Source organism: Trachurus trachurus (genome assembly GCF_905171665.1).
Source record: "Trachurus trachurus genome assembly, chromosome: 14".
Taxonomy (NCBI): domain Eukaryota; kingdom Metazoa; phylum Chordata; class Actinopteri; order Carangiformes; family Carangidae; genus Trachurus; species Trachurus trachurus.
In genome coordinates this window covers 31402154-31425682 of record NC_139903.1, presented here as the reverse complement: position 1 = coordinate 31425682, position 23529 = coordinate 31402154, and the positions used below count along the sequence as shown (strand labels likewise).

Here is a 23529-nt window from a genome sequence, read left to right as displayed (position 1 = left end):
TCTCGTGCAACTAGTTCTTTCCTTGCATCAAACCAACCGCGGGGAAGTCAGAGGCGTACTTCAACATGAGGCAAGCTGTACAGTCTTTCACCATCACCTCCACGTCTCTGTCGATGCCTGGCCACCAGACCAAGCCCCTGCAGCATTGCTTAACCTTCACAACGCCCAGGTGACCCGCATGCACCATGGTTGAGATGCGTGCCCTTAAAGCGCTGGGGACCACTGTACACAACCATCTTGCCACGCCGACGTCATTCCAGCAGGAGAGCTCACCCTTAACGCGGTGGAAGGGCACAAGTTCCTCCGGAACTCTGGTGGGCCAGCCCTCTTGGATAAAAGTGCGAAGCTGGGCAAAAACAGGGTCTTGTGCAGTTGCTGCTTGGAGCTCCTGCAGAAAAATGGCTGCCTGGAGGGGTGTGTGTCTGAGGGGTCCTGGGCGGTGTCTGGCACAGAACCGGGTGTGGCTCTGGAAAGCAGATCTGCCACGATGTTCTCCCTGCCGGGTGTGAACTGTGTAGTTAAGTTGTACGCCTGCAGTCTCTCAGACCGGCTCATCGGCTTATGTCCAGATCCAGTTGTGGCCAGCAGGGCAGTGAGGGCTTGGTGGTCCGTCCGCAGGGTAAAGTGCCGCCCGTACAGGTACATGTGCCAATGTTCACATGCCCAGACACAGGCCAGCGCTTCCCTTTCCCCCACCGAGTACTTGCGTTCAGCTGAGGTGAGAGACCTTGAAGCAAACGCCACCAGGCGCTTGGCCCCTTGCTGGAGTTGGGACAAGACAGCGCCGACTGCAGTGTTGGATGCGTCACACGTCACAAACATAGGACTCAGCAGGTCAAAGTGGGCGAGCACAGGTGGAGAGGTGAGCTGGGATTTGAGCCAGCAGACAGCAGCAGAGCAAGCAGGAGTCCAAGACCAAGGTGCATCCTGTTTAAGAAGAGCACGCAGTGGTGCAGTGGTCTCAGAATAGTGGGGGAGGAAGCGCAGATAATAGGCAGTCATTCCCAGGAATGATGATAGCTGTGCAGGGCAGGAGGGCTCGGGCAGGCGCAGGACAGCATCAACATTTGAGTGGAGCGGGCTCAGGTCATCACTTGTTGGGCGGAACCCCACGAATTCGACGACCGGAGCTGCAAAGATGCACTTCTCCCCGTTCAATGTTAGGTTGTGGCTGCTGAGCATGTTAAGCACCCTGGAAAGGCGCTCGTCATGCGAAGCAGCCGTCTCTCCATGCACCACGATGTCATCTAGATATACGACCACACCTGGGATGGCCGCGAAGATGGTGGCCATGATTTTCTGGAAGCAGCTAGGGCCGGAGCTGAGGCCGAAGGGCATGCGAGTATAATGAAAGACCCCCATGTGAGTAACGAAAGCAGTGAGGTTGCGGCTGTCTGGGTGTAGGGGGACCTGTAGATAGCCTTGGCGAAGATCGAGCTTGGAAAAGACTGTTGAGCCGTAGAACTTGGCAGACAGCTCCTCCACCGTGGGCAGTGGATATTTGTCTGGGATCACTGCTTTATTTACCTGCCTGAGGTCGATGCAGGGGCAAAGGCCATCTGATTTCTTCTTTGCCACCACCAGGTTAAAGACCCATGGTGAGGCGTTGACTTGCTAGCGTCCAGCAGTTTCTGCAGCTCGGCCGTGACAATATCATGTAGGGTGAGGGACAGCCGGCGCAAAGGTTGAATGACCGGGGGTACGACCGGGTCAATGAGCGGCTGGTGGTTGAAGGCGGTAAGGCAGCCCAGCCCAGTGAAAAGTGACGGCCAGCGGTGCTGCCAGGGCGTGGACACTGTCAGTATGGTGGAACCCGTGTTGTCTGTGATGGAGAAGCCCAGGGCGCAGAACAAATGGAACCCCAGGAGGTTGGAACCATGGCGAGACACCTGAAAGGTGAATGCTGGAAGAGCTGTGGAGCTGTAGCGGACAGAGAAGTTGACGGTGCCTACCATGCCGATTTTAGTATGTCCATAGCCGTACAGCTCCTACGCACCTGCCCTGCCTGTCTGTCGAGGGAAAAGCCGCCGTACTCATTAAGTAGAGACCTGGAGGCAGCAGTGTCCAGCAGCAGTGGAAGGCAAACACCGTCTAGCTCCACCGTGCACCATGTGAATGGCTTGGCCCTGGAGCCCACAGAGTGAATGGTGGTTGGGCTTGATGGGCGGGATGAGCAGAGTCGTAAAAATATGAGACTTAATTTTGCTCCCCACTAGACCAGTTCTGAGTTTAATTTGAGTTTCATACACTCCAGCCATTCTTGCCTTGTTGTCTCAGTCAGTAGCTACTCAATGTGCTTTTTTTTTTTATCTGAAACGTGTTCCCTTCATGTTCTTCTTAGAGTACACCAGAATGCTTGCACATGTTTATGTGTTAAAATCATAAATTTATTCTGGGGGGGGGATGCCCCCAGACCCCACTACAGGGGTTTGGCGACTCACCTTTTTCACCACTTCTGAGTTTGCAGGCATACAGTAGCCTATGCATCTTCAGGTATATGCACCCCTACAGGGGTTTGGTCACCCTTGGTCACCCTTCTGGTCATTTCAACAATTAAAACGGCTAATTTTTCATTGTCCTCAGTGTTAAACAGAATAATTTATTGAATATCAAAGAAACAACATTTTAAAGCAGTACTAAAGAACTTTCAGTTTTGGTTGAGTTTGGCGGTGCCTGTGGACCAAAGCGGTAGTGTTTTGCCTGAAGAAAGACTCAATTTCCCATGAACACTAGCGTGAAGCCCTGTAAATATCCTGCATTAAAATCAACAGAAGACATCAAAACTAAGTTTCTGTTTTCAGTGGATCATTTCAAAGTGAAAACACAAACATAATCCATTGCTAAAGTGCCGTTTTGCCTGTTCCCTCCTTGTTGTGACTCGCAAAAGTGAAAGTGAAACTTAAGTGAGAGCAGGGTTCCTACCATGCTCCTCAAAGCTGCTTAGTGCCAGAGAAAGAGATACAGACCCCCTCAGGCCATGACAGAGGTGTCATTCAACTTGTTGTAAGTCGATGTATCATCACAAAAGTTATGAAAATATTTTATGAAGATTGAAAAGTTCCTTAGTGTTGGTTTGAGAACAAGTTTTCTTCATCAGGTTTAAAATACAAGGCAAGAAATGATGACAATTTTTGCACACCTGGCGAAGGAACCCTGAGTGGGTGGCGCTGGGAGCTGGGCAAGGCAAGGCAATTTTATTTGTATAGCCCGTTTTTACAAACAGTTTGTCTCAAAGGGCTTTACATGGCATCGTAACAACATCCTCTGTCCTTAGACCCTCACATCGACTGAGGAAAAACTCCATGGAAAACCCTGGGGAAGGGCAACTGCATTGAACCAGCTTGGGGGGTTGAGAACTCCTGGGCCAAGGCATACACACTATACTCCTTTTTATATGAAAATATTTGGGAAGAAACTGTGTGGCAAAAAAAAGGAACCGCTCTCAAAGGGCGGCATAGTGTATAGACGAACGGGGGATATGATTTAGCCGGGAAAAAAATTTCAGTCAAAAGATTTTTTTTTTGCTTTAATCCATGTGAGTTTGACTTTTGCCTTGGTTGAGGCTTCTGACAGAGAAGGTGAGCGTTTCCTCTGACAACAGAGATTATGCATGAGGACAGGTCTGATTGTCTGATCTCTGATGCCATAGATTAGAGCACTCAGACATCTTGGGAAGATTATAACACACACATAAAGGACAACTTGTATCCGCACTAATGTTATTCTGTCCACGACTTTAGAGAATGCTATGAGCATTGGGTTGTGTATAGTTGATGAGAGACTGAGGCCCAGCTGCACCAGATGCAGCAGCAGTGTGTTCTGAGCCTTTCTGGCTGAAGCTTTGTCTGTAGAGGCTGACCTGGCTGCTACCACCACACCAACATAGGAGTAAATGACTGTCACAACACCTAGAACACACAGAAAATAAGTGGAGCCTCTGTCGTAAAGATCAGACATTGGATCAAGCAACATGCTTTCTTTGCCACAAAAGTTCTTCATCTGCAAAGTCTCTAGCTCTTCAAATGGAAAATTCAAAAGCAAAAGAACTCGAGTCAGAACACTCAGTGAACTGATTGTCCAAACCACAATGATGGCCACTCCTGTGTTTTTGATGGTGATGAAAGTAGTGTGTCTCAGTGGGTAACACACAGCTACATATCTCTCCAGAGACATCACCACTAGTGTTAGAGGAGAAATATCATTTGTGAGATTGGCAATCATGGCGACAACACCACATACAATATATGTCATCCTCATCCTAAAAGTGGCAATGATGAACAGTAACTGACTGTCTACTAGCAATATGATGTCTGCAAAAAGTAGGTTATACAGAAGAATATACCGAGAGGTCTCACAGAAAACTGGTTTACTCCTCAAGGTGAATAACAAAGTCCCATTAATGTAAAGAAACACAACACATGGTACAGTAGTTACAATGGAAAAAAACAACCTTTCCAGTACCCCTCGTTGAGTGAGGGTAGTCTGGGATTGAGTTGCATTTGACATCTTAAAAAAGAATTGAAGAGACAAAAAAAATGTAACCACTTGACATAAATGGACAGAACAATCAAAAGGAATCTTATTATGTTTCTATTCCTAGAACAGAAGATATATGCCACTGTTTGAGCAGAGAATGCAGCAGAGTTAACATGAAACACGCACATACTTTTTGGTAGTTCAGAGGACCTGGTTGTTTGCATGTCAGCAGAGTTGGTCTGCAGGGTTTGCCTGCCCCCGCATACTGTTTATAAAGTCTGTTCCCCTATTCACCTTATGTAACACAGTCACACACAAGCAGTTTTAATGAAGTTCCCAACTCTCTAACAGTCACAACTATTTCATCATATTATCCTTGAGCATGAGCAGCTATTATTAGTTTAAGTTCAAAAACCTATATTATCCCCTAGGGGCAGTTAGTTTTCCAGCCAGTGGTAAAGATTCAAGATTCAAGACAACGTTATTAATCCCTTAAAATGCAATTCCATTTGGCAGCTCATGCACCATGTACTAGTAACACAAAACACGCAAAAAAAAACCTAAATCGTTTTCCTGATGGTCACCCAGTGTTGGAGGAAGCAAAAAACACAACTAAAATTGATGAGGCAAACCAGAGTTACACCATGGCTACCCGGCGCTAGGGATAGCGACAACACGGAGGGCAATTTTTTTAACCAAAACAAACACTCAAAAACAATAAAATATTTATGGTACATGACTCGAATCCTTACGAGACACCACTGAACTCATATAGTGTACAGTATAAACAGTATAGACTCTGTTTTTGCATGTAATCACTCACCTCAGATAGCCTAACTCTGAAACGTCCTGGAAAGACACGATCGCAGACCGCCTGCTCTCCCCACCACAGAAACAAACACTTGTTCCTTGTTGTGATGATTTATTTACAAAAATAAACGGTCAGAGATATTTTGGACATTACCACTGCACTGCTCCACCGTTTATTTTCGTAAAGAAATCATCACAACAAGGAAAAAGTGTTTGTTTCTGTGGTGGGGAGAGCAGGCGCTCTGTGATCGGATAGTAATGTCTTTCCAGGATGTTTCAGAGTTAGGCTATCTGAGGTGATGATTACATGCAAAAACACAAAGTTTATACTGTTTATACTGTACACTATATGAGTTCAGTGGTGTGTCATAAGGATTTGAGTCATGTACCATAGATATTTGATTGTTATTTTGAGTGTTTGTTTCCCCCAATTCCCCCCATAGTTTAGCATTGTCGCTATCCTTAGCGCCGTCTAGCCATGGTATAACTCCGGTTTGCCTGCATCAATTTTAGTTGCGTTTTTTGCTCCCTCCAACACTCGGCGACCATCAGGAAAACGATTTAGGGGTCAAAAATGACCAGAATTCTCCTTTAAGCCTGGGGTTAGGGTGGCACTGGCGGCCCACTGGTGCTCAAGCGTGTTTTTTTGACAGGGGCCTGACCCTGACCATTGACTGATGGCAGGGCCCTATAGGCAATGTTCCCTCTAATTTTCAAAAATCCTGAGCAGAAATTTAACTCCCCTGCTGACCTGCTTGAGCGACTGTGAGCGAAAGCTCAAGCGTACACAGTACGCCTGCAGAGAGTGGTGAAGACGGCCGAAAAGATCATCAAGATCCCACTGCCCTCTCTGCAGAGCTTCCACCAACGCAGAGTCCACAGGAGAGCTGCCTCCATCCTCAATGACCACACCCACCCCCAGCACAACTTGTTCACACTTCTGCCCTCAGGCCGGAGGTACAGAAGTGTGAAAAGCAGGACTTCTAGGCTGAAAAACTCATTCTTCCCCTCTGCCATCAGACTCCTAAACAATAGGAGTCGGTAACTCATTATTTCACACAGTTGCACCACATTTGCACATGCACAATTTGCACACTATTTATTTATTTATTATTATACATAGTGCATATTACACACACACACACATCATACCTTCTTCTCTCTTCTTTTATCTCTTTTATTATTATTGCTGCTCATTGTTGTTGTTGTGTTGTATTATTGTTGTTTTCAATTGTCCATTTTTATGTAGTTTTTTCCTTATAATTGCTGGCTTTCTATGACGAGGACAGCAAAGTAAGTAGGTAAGTAAGTAAGAATTTCATTGTCAGGGAAACTCACCTTTCCACTGTGCAAATGACAATAAACACTTTGAACTTGAACTACTGTGGAGTGTCTGCATCAACACCAAGTGTTTTCACCTGTTGCTGATTGGGGAGCTGACCGAAGGGGGAGGGACTGTTACGGACAGGTTAGGTCTTTTCCTTTCTATTTCTTTGTTTGTTTGGAGCTGGTTGTGTTGACATGTGATGCGCAGCTGTCACCATGGTGACTGTGACGTCACGAGCAGTGATTGCTCATCTAGGACACCTGGAAGACGCCGGAAGAGGGACTGAACCGCCACACACCAGACTGACGTCCGAGAGCCGCACACACCGCTGGTAGCCGATGGACCCATAGCTTCTCCGAAGCGCATTCGCCTTTCGAAGACGGTCGGTAGCTTGAGTTTATAGGGCACCTGAGCCTCTCCTCAGAGCGGCTCAATTGCCCTTGGGACTGTAGCGAGTGAGTATGGACACTATTCCCCCCATGTGCTGGATTCAGCTGCCTGTATACTGACCTATAATCTCTGTCTCGTAGGCAAAGGAAGGAAAGCACCAGTAGAGAGGAGAAATTAGCCCGGACCGGGAAGAACCTTTGTTTGTTTGTGTGCTGGATCAGCCCATCATTGAGACCCCTTTCTCCAGGCTGGCCATGGACATAGTAGGACCGCTCCCAAAGTCGGCCGGGGGTCACCGCTTCATCTTCGTTATTATGGACTATGCCACGAGGTACCCGGAAGCCATCCCGCTCCGCACAGCTATTGCCCGGGCGGTAGCACAAGAGCTGGTTCTCCTGTTCAGCCGAGTGGGCATTGCAGATGAAATACTCACGGATCAAGGTAGTTGTTTCATGTCCCGTGTCTTTAAAGCCATGTGCAGGTAGCTAAAGGTAAAGCAGTTACGTACTTCTGTTTATCACCCCCAGACAGATGGCTTAGTAGAACTTTTTAACTGTACCCTAAAAAGTATGTTGAAAAAGATGATTGACCTAGATGGGAGGAACTGGGACCAGCTCCTCCCCTTTGTTCTGTTTTCCATTAGGGAGGTGCCTCAGTCTTCCACTAGCTTCTCCCCCTTCAAACTCCTATATGGCCGGGCCCCCTCGTGGCCTGCTGGACCTGGCTAATGAGATCTGGGAGAGCCAGCCATCGCCCCACCGCTCTGTCATAGAACACGTTGAGCAAATGCAGAGCCGAATGAAGAAGGTATGGCCCCTTGTGAAAGAACACAAGGAGCAGGCGCAAGCTGCCCAAGCCCGCACCTACAACCAAGGGGCCCGAGTCCGGGAGTTCCAGGTGGGAGAAAAGGTGCTTGTGTTGGTCCCAACCAGTGAATGTAAGTTCCTCGCTAAGTGACATGGTTCTTATGAGGTGGTTGAGAAGCTGGGGGAGGTGAATCGCGTAGGACAGCCAGGCCGGAAGAAAAGCAGACAAATATATCATGTGAAATTGTTGAAAAAATGGCACGCCTCCCAGGCCGCACCCTGTGTTGTGATGCTAACCACTGTCTCCCCCCAGAGCTCTCCTGCCATCATCACTAGTCCAGATCTGTCCCCCACCCAGGCCCAGGATCTTAAGGAACTCATTAACCGAAACCGGGATGTTTTCTCTGAGCTGCCCGGGCGCTCCACGGTCATCGCCCATGACTTCCAGACCCAGCCAGGGAAGGTTGTCCGGCTGCGGCTCTACCGTATCCTGGAGGCCCAGCGGCTGACGGCGCAGGAGGAAGTGAGGAAATAGCTGGAATTGGGGGTAATCGAGGAATCCCACAGCCTGTGGTCCAGCCCTATCGTCATTGTGCCCGAGCCGGATGGGAGCATGCGGTTCTGTAATGACTTCCGGAAGTTGAATGAAGTGCCGTTCTCCGACGCATACCCCATGCCCCGGGTCGATGAGCTTATTGAGCGGCTGGGACCTGCCCGGTTTGTAAGCACCCTCAACCTGACAAAGGGATACTGGCAGGTCCCCTTGACTCCAACCGCCAAACCCAAGATGGCCTTTTCCACGCCAGAGGGGCTCTACCAGTACACTGTCCTGCCATTCGGGGTCCATGGTGAAGTGGTGAAGAGCCCAAGAAGTGCCGGCTAGGGCTCCAAGAGACAGACTACCTGGGACACACATTCAGCCGAGGCTGCGTAAAACCCCAGGTCCAGAAGGTGGAGCGGATCAGAAACTGGCCACGGCCCATCACCAAGAAACAGGTGAAAGCGTTTTTGGGACTAGTGGCTTATTATCAGAAGTTTATTAATAACTTTGCTACTCTTGCAGCCCCTCTCCACGATCTAACCCACAGCCGACTGCCACATCATGTTTAAAGCAGAAGTAAGTGGTCCGGTCGTTTTCGCTAATGCTGCGTTCCAGGCAGGCTTTTGAAATCGTAAATTACAGCTTCAAGTCACAACTTACGACTTTGTAGCGTTCCAGGCAACCCACTCGTGTTTTTCCGACCTGTTTTACCGGTGAAAGTCACTATAACGGCCACTCGTAACTTCCGACCGGTGAACTCGTACCAGATCGAACTGGTACGACTTCACGGTCGGAAAAATACGAGTTTCCTTGAACGCACCATAACAGTCCTCGTCCCTACGTCGCCACATTCACGGCGTCCCTTGGCTGCACACACAGCCCTGCATGCCGTTCTCTCTCCTCATTGGATAAAAACTGTAGGATACGATAAATGTTTTCTCCTCGACTCAGAGCAGAGCAGAGTGACTGACAGACCCTTGTTTCAGACCAAACACTCTATGTAAGTGATTGCTGTCGGAAGATATAACTATTTAAGACTTATATTAACACAAATATATCACTTCCTTCTGCTTTAATGGACAGAGCTGACGGAGAAAGCTTTTCAAACCCTCAGACACGCCTTGTGTGAGGAGCCGGTGCTCATCGCCCCAGACTTTACCAAGCCCTTCCTGCTGCACACAGATGCTTCCGGTACGGGACCCGGAGCTGTGCTGGCCCAGGTGGTAAATGGGCAGGAACACCCAATCATGTTCATCAGCAAGAACCTCCTAAAACATGAACGCAACTATGCTACAGTCGAAAAAGAATGCTTAGCCTTCAAATGGGCCGTCCAACACCTACGGTACTACCGATGGGGCCGGGAGTTCATGTTGGTGACAGACCACGGCCCCACTGAAATGGATGGCCACAAATCGAGATAGGAACCCGAGAGTGACAAGGTGGTTCTTGGACCTGCAGAATTACAAGTTCAGGGTTGAACACAGGGCGGGGAAGGCTATTCAGAATGCCAATGCCATGTCGAGGATGTTTGAAGGGGAGTTGGAAGCTCCCTGGCCAGGCGGTGACCAGGCGATGATCTGCTATATTTATTTATTTACTTATTCATTTATTAGTGGGCGAACGGCCGCATCGTCACGCGACCATAACGAAAAACTGAAAAGAAATAAACTATAATCTCTCTCAGCAAACCACAATCAGCCTCGGCATCAGATAGTGAGCAGATATTCACATCTCCCATCTCAGGAAAATTCTAAAGAAAAAAGAAAAAGAGAGACGCTCCGCGATGCCTTCTGATTTCATTCCAGTTAGGCATGGTATTTGTTTATGTTGTGATCTGTGCACACGGGTTTAAATATAGGTTACTACATATGAGTGTCTTTATTAATGGAAAAGGGGTGTGTGTGTGTGTGTGTGTGTGTTTTTTTTTACTGGACGCTGTGGCTACAGATGAAACAAAGAGACGCAGCCCTTAAAAAATCACTTAAGTCAGGGTTAGCAACAGACAGGCTGATTTACAACAGTCTCAGAAACAAAGTCACTCTACAGCTCAGAAAATCCAAAGCAAATTTTTTACTAGATGTCATAAAGGAAGCCAAAGGGAATCCCAAACTCCTATGGCAATGTATAGACCAATTATCAGGCAAGCAGCAACACAAAAGTGGACCTATAAAGCTCTACACTAACAACCAGACTAGCACAATCTCCACATCAGGAATCCAGGACACACAAAAAGACCGCTTAGCAGTGGCAAACACTTTTAATGATTATTTTATTGATTCCGTCCTAGCTCTTAGTCGTCCCTTTACTGAAGTACAGCCGGTAATGGGTTACACCCAGCCTTTCCGAAGCCCCGCCTTTCCGACAATAGACTTCCATTCATCGTAATAGCGGGGTTTTCTATTTTTTCTAAAGACCCCGCTACTCCGAAAAGGCTATTGGGGGAAACCCCCAGTGCGCAGTGCGCATTTATCCTTTTTTCCTTTTTGGGATCAAACGGATCATGTGCATAATTAACTGCAAAACAAGCAAATACTTCATATTAGTGACATATAATGTTCATTAAGGTTCTAGCCTGTCTAGCCTCTACCTGGTCTTTTTTTTACTAAACTTAACCAACTCCTTTTTCATTGCCTAAGCCCAACCAAAGCATCTCCCTCAGTCAGCTGTCAACGCGAGCGGCGGCTGCAGCAGCCTCGCGCCCGTGTGAGCTCAAGCCGGCTTCAGCTGCGCTCGAGCGGAGCAGGGGGGGAGAAAAAAAAGTGTATTTCTTTTACTGTGTGTGAGATCTCTAACAACGAAGTCGGGGAGAAAGCAAGTGGAACAGATCTGCCCAGTCTCGCAGCGCACGTTTCACAGACAAGCCACAAAGCAGAATGTAAACAACGTCACGCGGTTCAGCACCTTGGACATTGGACAGCTGCGGGGGGAGGGTGTCGGAACAGCGGTGTTTCGAAGTGGGGGTATTTCGGAACAGCGGGGTGTCGAAGTGGAGGTGTGTCGGAATGGAGAGCTGTCCCCCCGGTAATGATCCCCATGGATGAAAAGCTCTCTTTAAATTTCGCACATACTTGTAAAGTCAAGGTAGCCAAAATGTTATCGTCCTTTTCCAACTCCAGAGCTAAGGACTCGTGGGGCCTTGACCAAGCATTAGTAAAAAAACAAACACAAAGATACATTAGCCTTTCCAATTATGTGTGTAATAAATAGATCATTCGATGATATATTTCCCTCCTCCCTCAAGACAGCTCAACACCCATTTTTAAATCTGGCGATCACCACGAAACTTGCAATTACATACCCATCAGCATACTGCCAGTCATATCTAAAGTGATTGAGAAAGTTGTTGCTGAACAGTTATCCGCACACTTGAACAAGCTGAGTCTGTTACATCCCATGCAATTTGGCTTTAGAGCTAACCACTCTACGGAAACCGCTTGCTGTCTCTTTCTCGAGACCATCAAGGCTAGTCTTGACAAGGGAGGAGCGGTGGGGGCTGTCTTTTTAGATTTACGCAGGGCCTTTGACACTGTAAACCACTCTGTGCTACTGTCCAAACTATCCCAGTTTTATTTATCACCCAGTGCTCTTTCTTGGCTAAAATCCTATCTCTGTAGTCGTACCCAATGTGTGAGGATTAAAGACAAAATATCCCCTCAGAGAACCTGCACATTGGGGGTACCGCAAGGATCAGTCCTAGGACCACTACTCTTCAGTCTGTACATCAATGATCTTCCCTCTGTCTGTGAGGACATGGAGTCCTTGATGTATGCTGATGATGCGGTAATTTTCACACATGAGAAAGACGCTGACACAGTGGCAGCCAAACTATCAGCAGCCATGGGAAAAATCACAGAGTGGCTCAGTGACTCTTGCCTTACGCTTAATATGGAAAAAACGGTAACCATGTGTGGCGGAACGTGGAGAAAGGGGGAAGTTGTCCAACAACGCCACCTGGGGAATTGCACCCCAGGAAATACACTCAACCCTGTACTGGGGCTACTACAGTAAGTCACACAGATTCGTTACACCAATTTATATAGAGGACATGAGACGGACTTCCAAAAATACCAATTGTTTTTATTTAACAATAATTTACTAGAGTTATACCACAGCAATTTCGAGAAAACTAAACAAAACAGGAACAGGATTGAAGTTAGTGAGGCGGGCAGACTAAAGCAACTCAAACCACAAAAGAAATACTACAAACCAAATCACCACGTGCCACAGCAAAAATTAAGGGATGTGAGATGGGACCACCACCAGGGAAGTCTGCCGCACACTGCACTAGCTCCTGTCCTGGAAAGAAAAGAAACAAAATTATGCGGAGGGACACTCAAAGTTTAGACTGTACAGGTAGCAAAGATTAAAACAGAAGGCCTATACTAAAACACACACACGCACAACACTCACACCCACGCACACCAACAGAAAAGAATACAGAAAACTAAATATTTTAACCCAAATACAAATAATCAAAAACAATTTACTTGAAAAGAAACAACAACAAGAGGACCAACTCTACCAAAATTCAGCTGTGGGTGGGGACCAGGCGTAGTGATAGGTCCGTCTATCACTGACAACACCACAGCTAGGTAACTAAATCAGAAAACAGAAATTATGTAACCAAATAACCAAAAAAAAAGAAATAAACAATCAAATAATCAAAATAAAGATAGATTGTTAACTCAAAAAGGAAATAAATTAACAAAAATGTTGTTTTAAACAGCTGGCCCACAAGGAACCGAACCCACAAAGAAACTAATCAAAAAGCAACAAAATAATTCAAACCATAAAGAACAAACCCAAATAAGTAGCAAATTAAATGATTAACCCAAACAAATAAACAAACTAACTAAATTAATCAAACCAACGAGAGTTGTGGTGGGGCTGAGAGTCCGGCGCTGCGTGGACAGCAGCCGCAACGGGAGCTCACAGTGGACTGTGAGAAAAGGACGTCGTGGAAGACGGAGTAGAAGACGGAGCGACTGCACCAGGGCTGGAGGCCGTGAATGGTTTACGTTTGGATAGCCGCTGTGGTGCACGTCACTGGGCTGTGCAGTGCAGCCTCACACAGAGCGCAGGAGGAGAAACAGAGGAACCGCTGTGGCTTCAACAGCTACAGCAGGACAGAGAGCAGAGGGCAAACAGCTTTTAGCATAAGGCTACTACAGCCAACAGAGATTAATAAGAGAGCACACTTACCCGAACGAAGAGAGCTTAAGCACCCCAGAACCAGTCACAGTCTGCGGTGACAGCAGAGAGCGGACGCCAACTCCTCACAATGCTGCAACCCAACCAGCGACACTGAAAGTGACACATCACGGCAGCTGTCCCACCATACTGTGCCATAAAGTTGCATGAAGTAGCAGCACCCACGCTTACCTTGAGAATGACCACAAACGAAGCACGCCAAACACACCAAGCAAACCGGAGCACGCCAAGCAAACCAGAGCACGGCAAACTAACGGAGCACGCCAAACTAGCCTCGCATCACCAGGCTCTTCAGACAAGCGAAGAGCCTGGTGTCCGTTACCTCTGAATTAGTCGGCATTCTGGTTCCTGTCTGTAGCGGATACCGAAATCACCAAATTCACCAAAATAAAAGTATTCACCAACATAAAACTTATAGAATAAACATTAACTTGCAATACAATAAAAGCGAAATGTTAACTTAATGGCTCGGGGACTTTCTTGTAAATTATATTCCTTAAATTAAAGAGTTTTACCACATTTTATTAGCTTGGTGCTTTTATTTTGACGGAAAGGCCTGTCTCTCTTGCCCTGGATCCGTTTCCTTCCCAAAACAGCGAGTCAACGGCCCCAGACTACGCCAAACAGAGCCCTTCCAGGTGAACGCCAGAGAGAGAGTGCGCCCCGAGGGAGCGCAGTAGTTCAACAGGTGGCACCAATGCGCAATCAAGCACCGGTGGTGCTGATTGAGTGGGCGTGGAGCAGAGTAACACTCGACCTGCCACACATGTATTTCTCTAATAAACGAAACCCAAGTGAACGGCCAAATGTTGTTGTAAATGGCCAAATCATAAAAAATGTCAAAGAATTTAAATATCTGGGTGTCACCTTGGACTCCAACTTGACGTTTAAAAAACATATTAAAAAAATGTGCCACATGCTTAAACACAATATTGCAAACTTTCGCTACATTCGTAATGCACTGTCACTTGAGGCTGCTAAATCCTATCTGAATGCCATGATTTTGTCACATACACTGTATTGTACATCTTCCTGGTTCCAGGCCAGCATGACAGCTGTGAATCCAGTAAGATCCCTTTACAACCAGTCTCTGAAAATACTCGACAAGAAACCTCGAAAGCACCATCACTGTGATATACTTTCCAAATATAAAATGTTGAGCTTTGACAATTTAATCATGTTTTCAAATATTCGCCTAATGCATAAAATAATTAACAACGCAGCACCTCCCCCCCTGAAGAATTTTGTGCAGCTTCGCTCCGAAGCTCTCAATAGAAGCCTAAGATCGGTATCCCAGGGGGACTGCAGTGTTCCAAAAAGAAAAACTGCCTTCTCCCAATCAGCATTTTCCTGTAAAACCATCAGTGAATGGAATAAACTCCCCGAGCACCTCAAAAACACCACTGATCGGATATAAGATTCCAATGTCTTGTACAGTATTGTATTTGTGTAACCTATGTGAAGACAATATAAGAACAAAGGACAGATACCTGGTAAAAATATTACTAACAGCAGCTAAGAAAGCTATCACGAAGAAATGGGGAAGGGAAGACATCCCTACACAAGATCAATGGACTCACCTGGTAGAGGATATCTACACAACGGAAAAAATGATACACCGCTTAAGGCTACAGGAAGCTCAGTTCAAAGAGAAATGGATGAGATGGACAATATTTATGACTGAACAACGACAAATCAAAAAACTTGATTGAGGAAAAAAAATGGAATATGGACAGATTGCTTTGAAAGTGACTCCCATGTGTGTGTTTTTTTTTTACTTGTTTTAGTTCTATTTTGATTGAGTTGTTGCACCTTTGTAAAGCAAAAATTCTCAATAAAAATTAAAGTGAAAAAAAAAAAAAAAACACCACTGATTACCTTTGTTTTACTCATAAGGTCAGAAACCGGATTCAGAGCCAGCAGTCATGCCAGCATTGAGTCAGGGACCTCCGTGCATAGGATACCAGTAGGTACCTGTAGGGATGAGACTACCCTTGTGGGTAGCCTCATTAGGGCTGGACGATTATTGCAAAAATCATAATCACGATTATTTTGGTCAATATTGAAATCACGATTATTTACACGATTATGCGGGGGGGGGGGGGGGGGACTATGCAGGATTTATAGCTTGACCATGCTACATTATTACCTTAAATAAACAGTGCCAATGTGTGTTTAAGGTTTTTAAGTTTATAATTTTAAATATTTATTCAAAATTAATTTTAAACTTTTTTTTTTAAGTTTTATGATCCAACAGCAGAAACTATACAGGATGTTTAGCTTAACTTTTCTACATGTTTACCTTGAATAAACAGATTTGGAGTAATTGTCATGGTTTAACTTATTAAGAGGGAGAATGGAGGCTCTCTGCTTCCCTGTGTGTCGCTTATTGCGTCTCTGGGATGAAATCCAACCTGGGAAGATCAGAGCCTCCGCCCCGCTGCGCTGTCCCAGCTCTCGTCACAAACGCACCCCATAACTTTTTCTTTTTTTATGACGCGCCCCATAAGTGATCTCTTGTTTATGACAGATTAAACTACCGTACATAAATACACGTCGTAACATCGTATAACGTTATCCGCCGCTCTATACAGATTGCTTTGTAAACATATGCACATGTAGCCTACGGGCCGGGGGAAGAGGAGGAGGAGGAGGAGGAGGAGGAGGAGGAGGGTTGTTGTTGTGCGGCCGCTTTGAGGAGACGAGCGAGTGTTTTAAATTATTATTTCCCGTTCATTCGTCCTGAGCGGTGGCCGCTGCTCTCTCTTCACTGGCGCTGATTTTTAAACGCCGCCGTCAACACACGAGTGGACTCGTCCACAGCATTAACTGAGAGAGGAGTGCAGTGCAGGCTCGGGGGCGGAAGCGCGCATGTGTGTTTTTCAGAATAAAACACCAATAGACAAAAAATAATCGTTTTTCTTCGATTACAGTGTTTTTATGATCGTGAGAAGCCAAAATCGTAATCACGATCAAAATTCGATTAATCGTCCAGCCCTAAGCCTCATCCCTACCGGGCATCCAAAAACAACCCGGAAATACAGTACCAGCATCAAGACTGGAACTGCATTAGGTTACCTTGGTGGGTACCTCCAGGGATGGGGCTACCCTCGTGGGCAGCTCCATCCCTGTGGAGCTCGACTTTGGTCCTTACTTCTTCTTCGCATCTTAATTGCACTGATCAATAAGCACTTTGTGATATCCTATGTACTTGAATACTCCGCACTGTATGTAAAACTCATGTATTTGATTACTTATATTTCACTCGAATATTTCACTCCTTTAATTACTTAGAAACAAACAAACAAGCAATTACTTTTTTTTTTAAGGTTGTGATAATCCCAATCCCAAAAAATACTTCCTGTGCAAAGGCAAAGTTTAGGTATTGTACTTATTAGGTCCTACTTATCCCAGATAGCAAGGAGAAATAAAAAAAAATCCACACCAGACAAAAGCTCAGTTCTCAGGAGGATAAAGCAAAAGAAACCAACTGTCCACAGCAGAACCCCTGTGTGCAATGTGCCTGCTACTGTACCATTTGAGTTAGTCTCAGTGGACTCCTTTTTTGGTGATTATAACTTGACTGAATTTGCACAATTCTACCCAACTTGAAATATGTCAGGAAAAACTATTGCTGTCAAACTCTTTAATAACTTTCCCCTGAAATTAAATAATAGAAGTGTTGCCATTTATTACACAAGAACAATTTTGAAGGACTATGGTGACCCTGTGTCATGTATAATCTCAAACATTTAAAAAATATATACAAAAGCTTGATGGTACAGGAGGAGGCTTTAATTCCCCTTCTGTTGTCTCGGCACTTTATCATACATCGTTACATGTTAAAACATTTTCATTGGTACAGTTCATAATAGATCCAAACCAAGTAATTGCAGACATTTGAGTTTGTACAAGTAATTATAATTAGTGTATATTGAAGTTTCTATTTTCATGTCATATATGAACATATCACATTTTAACAGTATGGCCTGCATGTTGAGTGAAATGAATCTCTACAACTGTTGATTATACCTATCCAGATAAAAGTACTTTCATGAGTAGCATGAAGCAAACCCAGATTCAAAGTTAGTGTTTATCTATGAGGTGACAAGTATGCTGATTTTTGTCTTGTTTGAGGCTTCTGACAGAAAAGATGAGTGTTTCCTCTGACAGCAGAGATGATACATAAGGACAGGTCTGATTGTCTGATCTCTGACGCCATAGATTAGAGCACTCAGACATTTTGGGAAGATTATAATGCACACATAAAGGACATTTTGAATGCGTACAATAATTAATCTGTCCAGGACCTTTGACATAGCAATAAGTAATGGGTTTTGTATAGTTGATGAGAGACTGAGGCCCAGCTGCACCAGATGCAGCAGCAGTGTGTTCCGAGCCTTTCTGGCTGAAGCTTTGTCTGTAGAGGCTGACCTGGCTGCTACCACCACACCAACATAGGAGTAAATGACTGCCACAACACCTAGAATAAATAAAAAGTAAGTGAAGCCTCTGTCGTAAAGATCAGACATTGGATCAAGCAACATACTTTCTTTGCCACAAAAGTCCTTCATCTGCAGAGTCTCTAGCTCCTCAAATGGAAAATTCAACAGCAAAAAAACACGAGTAAAAACACTTAGTGAACTGAAGGTCCAAACCACAATGATGGCCACTCCTGTGTTTTTGATGGTGATAATGGTTGCATGCCTCAGTGGGTAACACACAGCTACATATCTCTCCAAAGACATCACAACCAGTGTTAGTGGAGAGATTTCAATTGTAATGTTGGATAGCATAACAAGAACACCACACACAGGATATGTCAGCCTTAATCTAAAAGCAGCAATAAGGTACAGTAACTGACTTAGAGCCAAGTTCATAGTATCAGCAAAAAGTAGGTTATACAGAAGAATATACCGAGAGGTCTCACAAAACACTGGTTTACTCCTCAGGGTGAATAACAAAGTCCCATTAATGAAGAGAAACACACAGGATGGTACAGTAGACATAAAAGAAAACAACACTAATCCCATTAAGCCTTGATATTGCAGTCCAACAGTGATGTTGGTCTGAGACTGATTCATGTACATTTTAGAGAAGTATTATTTACCAGTTAACGTAATAGCAGTATAAAAGGATACTCTTCTTCAGTTTGCTATTGTTTGACAGTGAAGATCTTGTGACCCACACAGATTTTATTAGCTCAGTCCTCACACCTACATGACACCATGCTATGTGTCACATGGGTGTGACCAAGTTGTGTTAGTAATGGATGATGCAATTCCTCTATCACAATATCACACTTCCAGTCATAGTTTTAAGACTCATGACGGACATGGTGGATCAGTAAGTGCTTAACTGCTAACAGTGAGAAATCTTTTGTTAGAAGCCAGATTTCAAATCTTCTATTGACTGAGGGCCGGATTTACTAAGATCCCAGATAGCGGGCGCTATGTTGTTTGCGCCCGCTAAAATATTGCGTGTTTCGTTAGTGCACGCAAAACAGGTGATCTACTAAGAGTAACCCGCTAAATGAAAACATGTGCAAACCGCAATATGTAAATGTGGGTTTTGCGCGTGGTAATCGTTTCCGCCATGGAGAGTGTGGACAGAGAGCTGGATGGACGAAGGGACAGAATTACATTTGATCCGATGCATACAATGACAGCATGTGTGTTCATCTCTCTCGCGCTCTGTTTAGATAAATAAACACAAATCGCTACAGGGCCCAACTCGTCATATAGTGACGAACAGGCAGCAGCTGCAGCGACAATCACACACCTATTTGTGTGTGTGTGTGTGTGTGCCGCCCATGATCCAATGGATTAATAGAGAGCTCAGGTGGGACACACAGATCTAAACGCTCTGACCACTGACCAGAGGGATCAAAGACGGATGAAGGCAGCGGTGACGTGTCCCAGTCCGGGACCGGGACTGAGAGACGGAGCTGAGCAGCCAGGTGAGAGGAGAGGAGAGGAGCGCACTGCAGGACAGACGTGCCCCGTGCGTAACGGCGCGTAAATGACTTTTAACACAGCTGAAAAACTGTTAGAGAATTACCCAGACGTGAGGAAATGCAGAGATGTAAGATCATGGGGCTCTGACAGGTATCAAATCAATAAACGCATACGTTTTGGCAAAGTTCTAACAGTTAGTACATGGTTTTCAGACGTGGTGAATCTCTTCCTGGTTTGGTAAATCACATTGCGCGCGCTAAATAAATCTATTTGTATCTACTCCTCCCAGTATTTTGCACGTTCTGGCAGAAACGCCCATATTTACATATTTATCAAGGCAAATACGCTAAATGGATCGCACGTGCTATTCTGCCCGTGTGAGGGACGCAATCCTCGGTGCGTCCGGTTAGTAGATCAGGTTCCGCATGTGTTTGCGCGTGCAATCACGTTTGCACACGTTTTAATACACGCAAACCTTTAGTAAATCCGGCCCTGAGTGTATGTGTGTCTCTTCCTTATCTACTACTTCCTACTTCCTCACAGAAGAAAATTTGTCTCTGAACTTAAGTTAAAGCAACTATAAAGAACCTTTAATTGGATACGGAAAAAGTATCTCGTTTCTGCTGATGTCCCTGTATGACCTACAATAGCAAATGAGGCCATCGGGGGGAACATAAGCTATTTTTTAACAGTGTAACACTATACCTTCGGGAGGCAGTGGTCGGGTTGGTCCACCGGACAAAACTACTGTATTTACAGCACTCGGATTGGAGACAGCACATGCAAGCTAGATACCGTATATCAGAGCAGACTAAAAAACCAAAGAGGGAGAGTAATGGGCAAATTCCACTGGATGCGAAACGGCTGCGGTTCTGTTTCTATTCTAGTCTGTGTGTGCTTCCACCGCCACTGGCACCCGGCGGCCCTCTGCAACACGCAGAGCTTTTATTTTTGCCAGAAGCCGGAGCACGGCACATAAATTAAATTAATTTAAATAAATAAATTAAGCACAGAGCAGCTTGTGCAGGACAGGAAATCATGTACAAAATACAAAACAAAACACCCGGTTAATTTTACGGCGGATCATAAACACTATGACACCATGAACAAGGAGATACTGATTGTAAAATCCAAAAATAGGCAGATCAACAGGTCAGCACCGAGTTGTTGCACGTGACCGGGAGATCAGGATGTTTAAGACGCTACGCGCTGGTGCTCATGGGAAATGGGGTCTTCCTTCAGACAAAACACTACTGCTTTGGTTTACTAGCGCTGCCAAACTCAACCAAAACTTAAAGTTCTTAAGTATTGCTTAAACGGTTACATGCTGCTATTCCGACATGCCGCTATTTCGACATTGACTTCTAATTGTCAAAATAGCGGCATTAACATTATTTTTCAAGCGTCCCACTATTCCGACATTTTTTTTTTCATTGTTGGAGTAGCGGCACTTTACTATTTTTCAAACATTCCGCTTTTCCGACATTGATTGATTACCTTATAGTCAGACGTGTCCTTCTGATTTGATTTGATTTTTTCATCTGAGACACTGTTTCTCATACACAAATACATAGGCCTATTAGAGAAGAAAAAACAAACCCTCCAAGTTTAAAAACACACCGGCAGCTGAGATTTGGGAGGTTTTTGTTTTTATTGTAGCTTATTAAAATGCAAGATCATTTTTCTGACTGATTTATTGCCCGATGCCATGTATCTTGCTTTCTTTCCCCCACCCTCCGCCCGTTGTCTTCGTTGTCACTTTGTTGCCGCTCCACAGAGCGCACATGGCTAATTAATATGCACGTGCTGACCATATATGTGACCCGCTCTGGCGAAATGAGTCGGAAGTCGCAACGTTCTATTTTTAGATAATCAGCTGATAAGGTGGAAAATCAATAAAAACTCAAAAAAAATTTTTTTTGCTAATTTCAAAGAAATGACATTCAAAAACAATCTCCCAAGGTTTCATAGTCCAGATAATTGAGGAAAGGCACGTAAATGACGATTAAAGTTGACTTACAACTTTTAACCCTCTAGAGAGGAGCACAACATTAGGCTAAATAACTTCTGAACCTGATAGGGACGAGCTGTAAACTGCATCTGAATCGTCAGATTCTCCGCTTTCCGGGGGCCTTGAATGGTGCATTTGTGACAACAAGGGTAGCCATGTGTAATCACGTAGTATGGGACCAGATGCTCAGCTGAGCGGTAGCAGCGATGCTAAACCAAGCGTTAGCATCGATGCTAAACCGAACGTAGCATGCTAACGCTTGCAGATGTTTTACAAAACATGAAATATCTTCTGAACCGTTTATGATAGAGACGAGCTGTAAACAGCATCTGAATAGTTACACTCTGCTTTCCGAGGGTCATTGAACGGTGCCTCTACAAGGTACGTGTAATCACATGGTACAGAACAAACGCCAGATTCACGGAAGGCTTTAAACCAGAAACATTCTAAATTGTTTGAACGCATTTTTCTCAGGTTTTCAATCGAAAGCAGTGAGTGGAAGACCATAATTAAAATCGCCATATCTTAAAAACTATCCAATGTATGAATTTGACTAGGGTATCATTTTAAAGCTTATTTTCTCCTCTTTCCATTGATACCAAAATCTCAATTTTGAAATTTGGGTCACTGCGACTCATTTTGCTGGATCAGGTCACATATGGTTGTGTCTAGGCATTCCGGGGGCGGAGGTGTGTTCACGTGCGCAACTGCGCACCATTCTTGGATCCAGTTTGATTTATCAAAGAGAAATTGCGGAGAGTTGTGCACGCACAGTTTGATAGATCTGAAAAAGGTGTAAATATTTTGGGTGTCTTTTTGCCGTAGGCCTAAGCAAAAAATTTAGTAGCAGCAGTTTTACACTGCTTACTTACAGTTTTGATAAATGAGGCCCCTGGCCCTAAGCCCAGAGCCCAGACGCTCACAGCTGCAGCTCCGCGGCTCATCCGCCGCGCTGTCCGTAGTGCTGAAGGTCACAGGTTAACTTGACAAACAAACTGCAGCATAGTTCTGTTTGTTTATCATGTGTGTCAGTTTTGTGTGTGACTTGATAGTTTAGTTGTTGAGATTAAGAACATCACTCCCTCATCAAACCAGTGATAGGCATGCTGAAAAGAAAAGAGAGAGAGAGACGGGGCAGGGCTATTCAATTGGCGGCCCGCGGGCCACATCCGGCCCTGACCCAATGTCCGAGTGGCCCGGCTCGTGGTCCCCCCCGTGGTCGGTCAGCTGCTCTCCAGAAACACAGTGTCGGGCCACAGCCGCTCGTCACGGAGCGGGAGGCTTCGCCGCGGCGGACGTCCGGACGGCCGAGGCCGAGGCTGCCCTCCGTGGTCCTGTGGTGCTATTGACCCCTTGCACGTGACGTCACGTTCCACTCGCGGTAGCTGCGGACGCCATGATGGACGGCAAAAGAACAGTGAACATCAATGTAATTGAATGGGCGCGTTATAGTTTTATGACATACCGGGGTTGTAGGGTTTCCCCTCCTTTTCCACTGAGCTGGTTCGAGTGCTGGTTCGGAGCCAGAGCCTGACTAGCACGGGTTTTTGCTTTTCCACCGCTTAAAAACCGGTTATTGGTTCTTAAAACTGGTCTGAAGCACCAACTCCTTGCTGGGCTAGAGCTAAGAACCGGGGGCTGGACACTGGCGGCGGGGTTACATGAACAACAGGACCAGTGCGAAGATATACAGACACGTTATCGATGCCATTATAAGTTAGTTTATCTACAGTGTATAGTCGATGTAAACACAGTTAAAGCTAACTAGCTGAGCTACATGCTGTGGCTAACAACAGCTAACGCTTATTGATTATCTTTGCTCGTATTAAACATAGCACCGTCACAACGTAGTTGCCGCCGTCCGATCGCGGCGATTACAACGAAGACGGCTTCCCGTTTTCTTTTATTTGTCAGCCGGGTTTAACCAGAGAATGATCACTAATTATACAGACGTCGGGTCAGGTCTTCAACACCCACGGGTCGGACCAGGTTTTACTTTC

The 23529-nt window shown here is 45.4% G+C and overlaps 2 protein-coding genes across 2 annotated transcripts; both read right to left on the bottom strand.

Moving 5' to 3' along the window:
* Nucleotides 1-3501: 3501 nt before the first annotated feature.
* On the bottom strand, nucleotides 3502-4506 carry LOC310996597 (odorant receptor 131-2-like; the record flags this gene model as incomplete). The annotated part of the gene is made up of 1 exon (XM_083986018.1): nucleotides 3502-4506. One exon carries the CDS (start codon nucleotides 4504-4506, stop codon nucleotides 3502-3504), a length of 1005 nt encoding a protein of 334 aa, XP_083842144.1.
* An 8858-nt stretch (nucleotides 4507-13364) lies between these two features.
* Nucleotides 13365-18570, bottom strand: LOC310996596 (odorant receptor 131-2-like; the record flags this gene model as incomplete). Its single annotated transcript, XM_083986017.1, has 3 exons — nucleotides 13365-13466; nucleotides 15142-15155; nucleotides 17733-18570. The coding sequence occupies 3 exons, from the start codon at nucleotides 18568-18570 to the stop codon at nucleotides 13365-13367; spliced, it is 954 nt and encodes a 317-aa protein (XP_083842143.1).
* Nucleotides 18571-23529: the final 4959 nt, after the last annotated feature.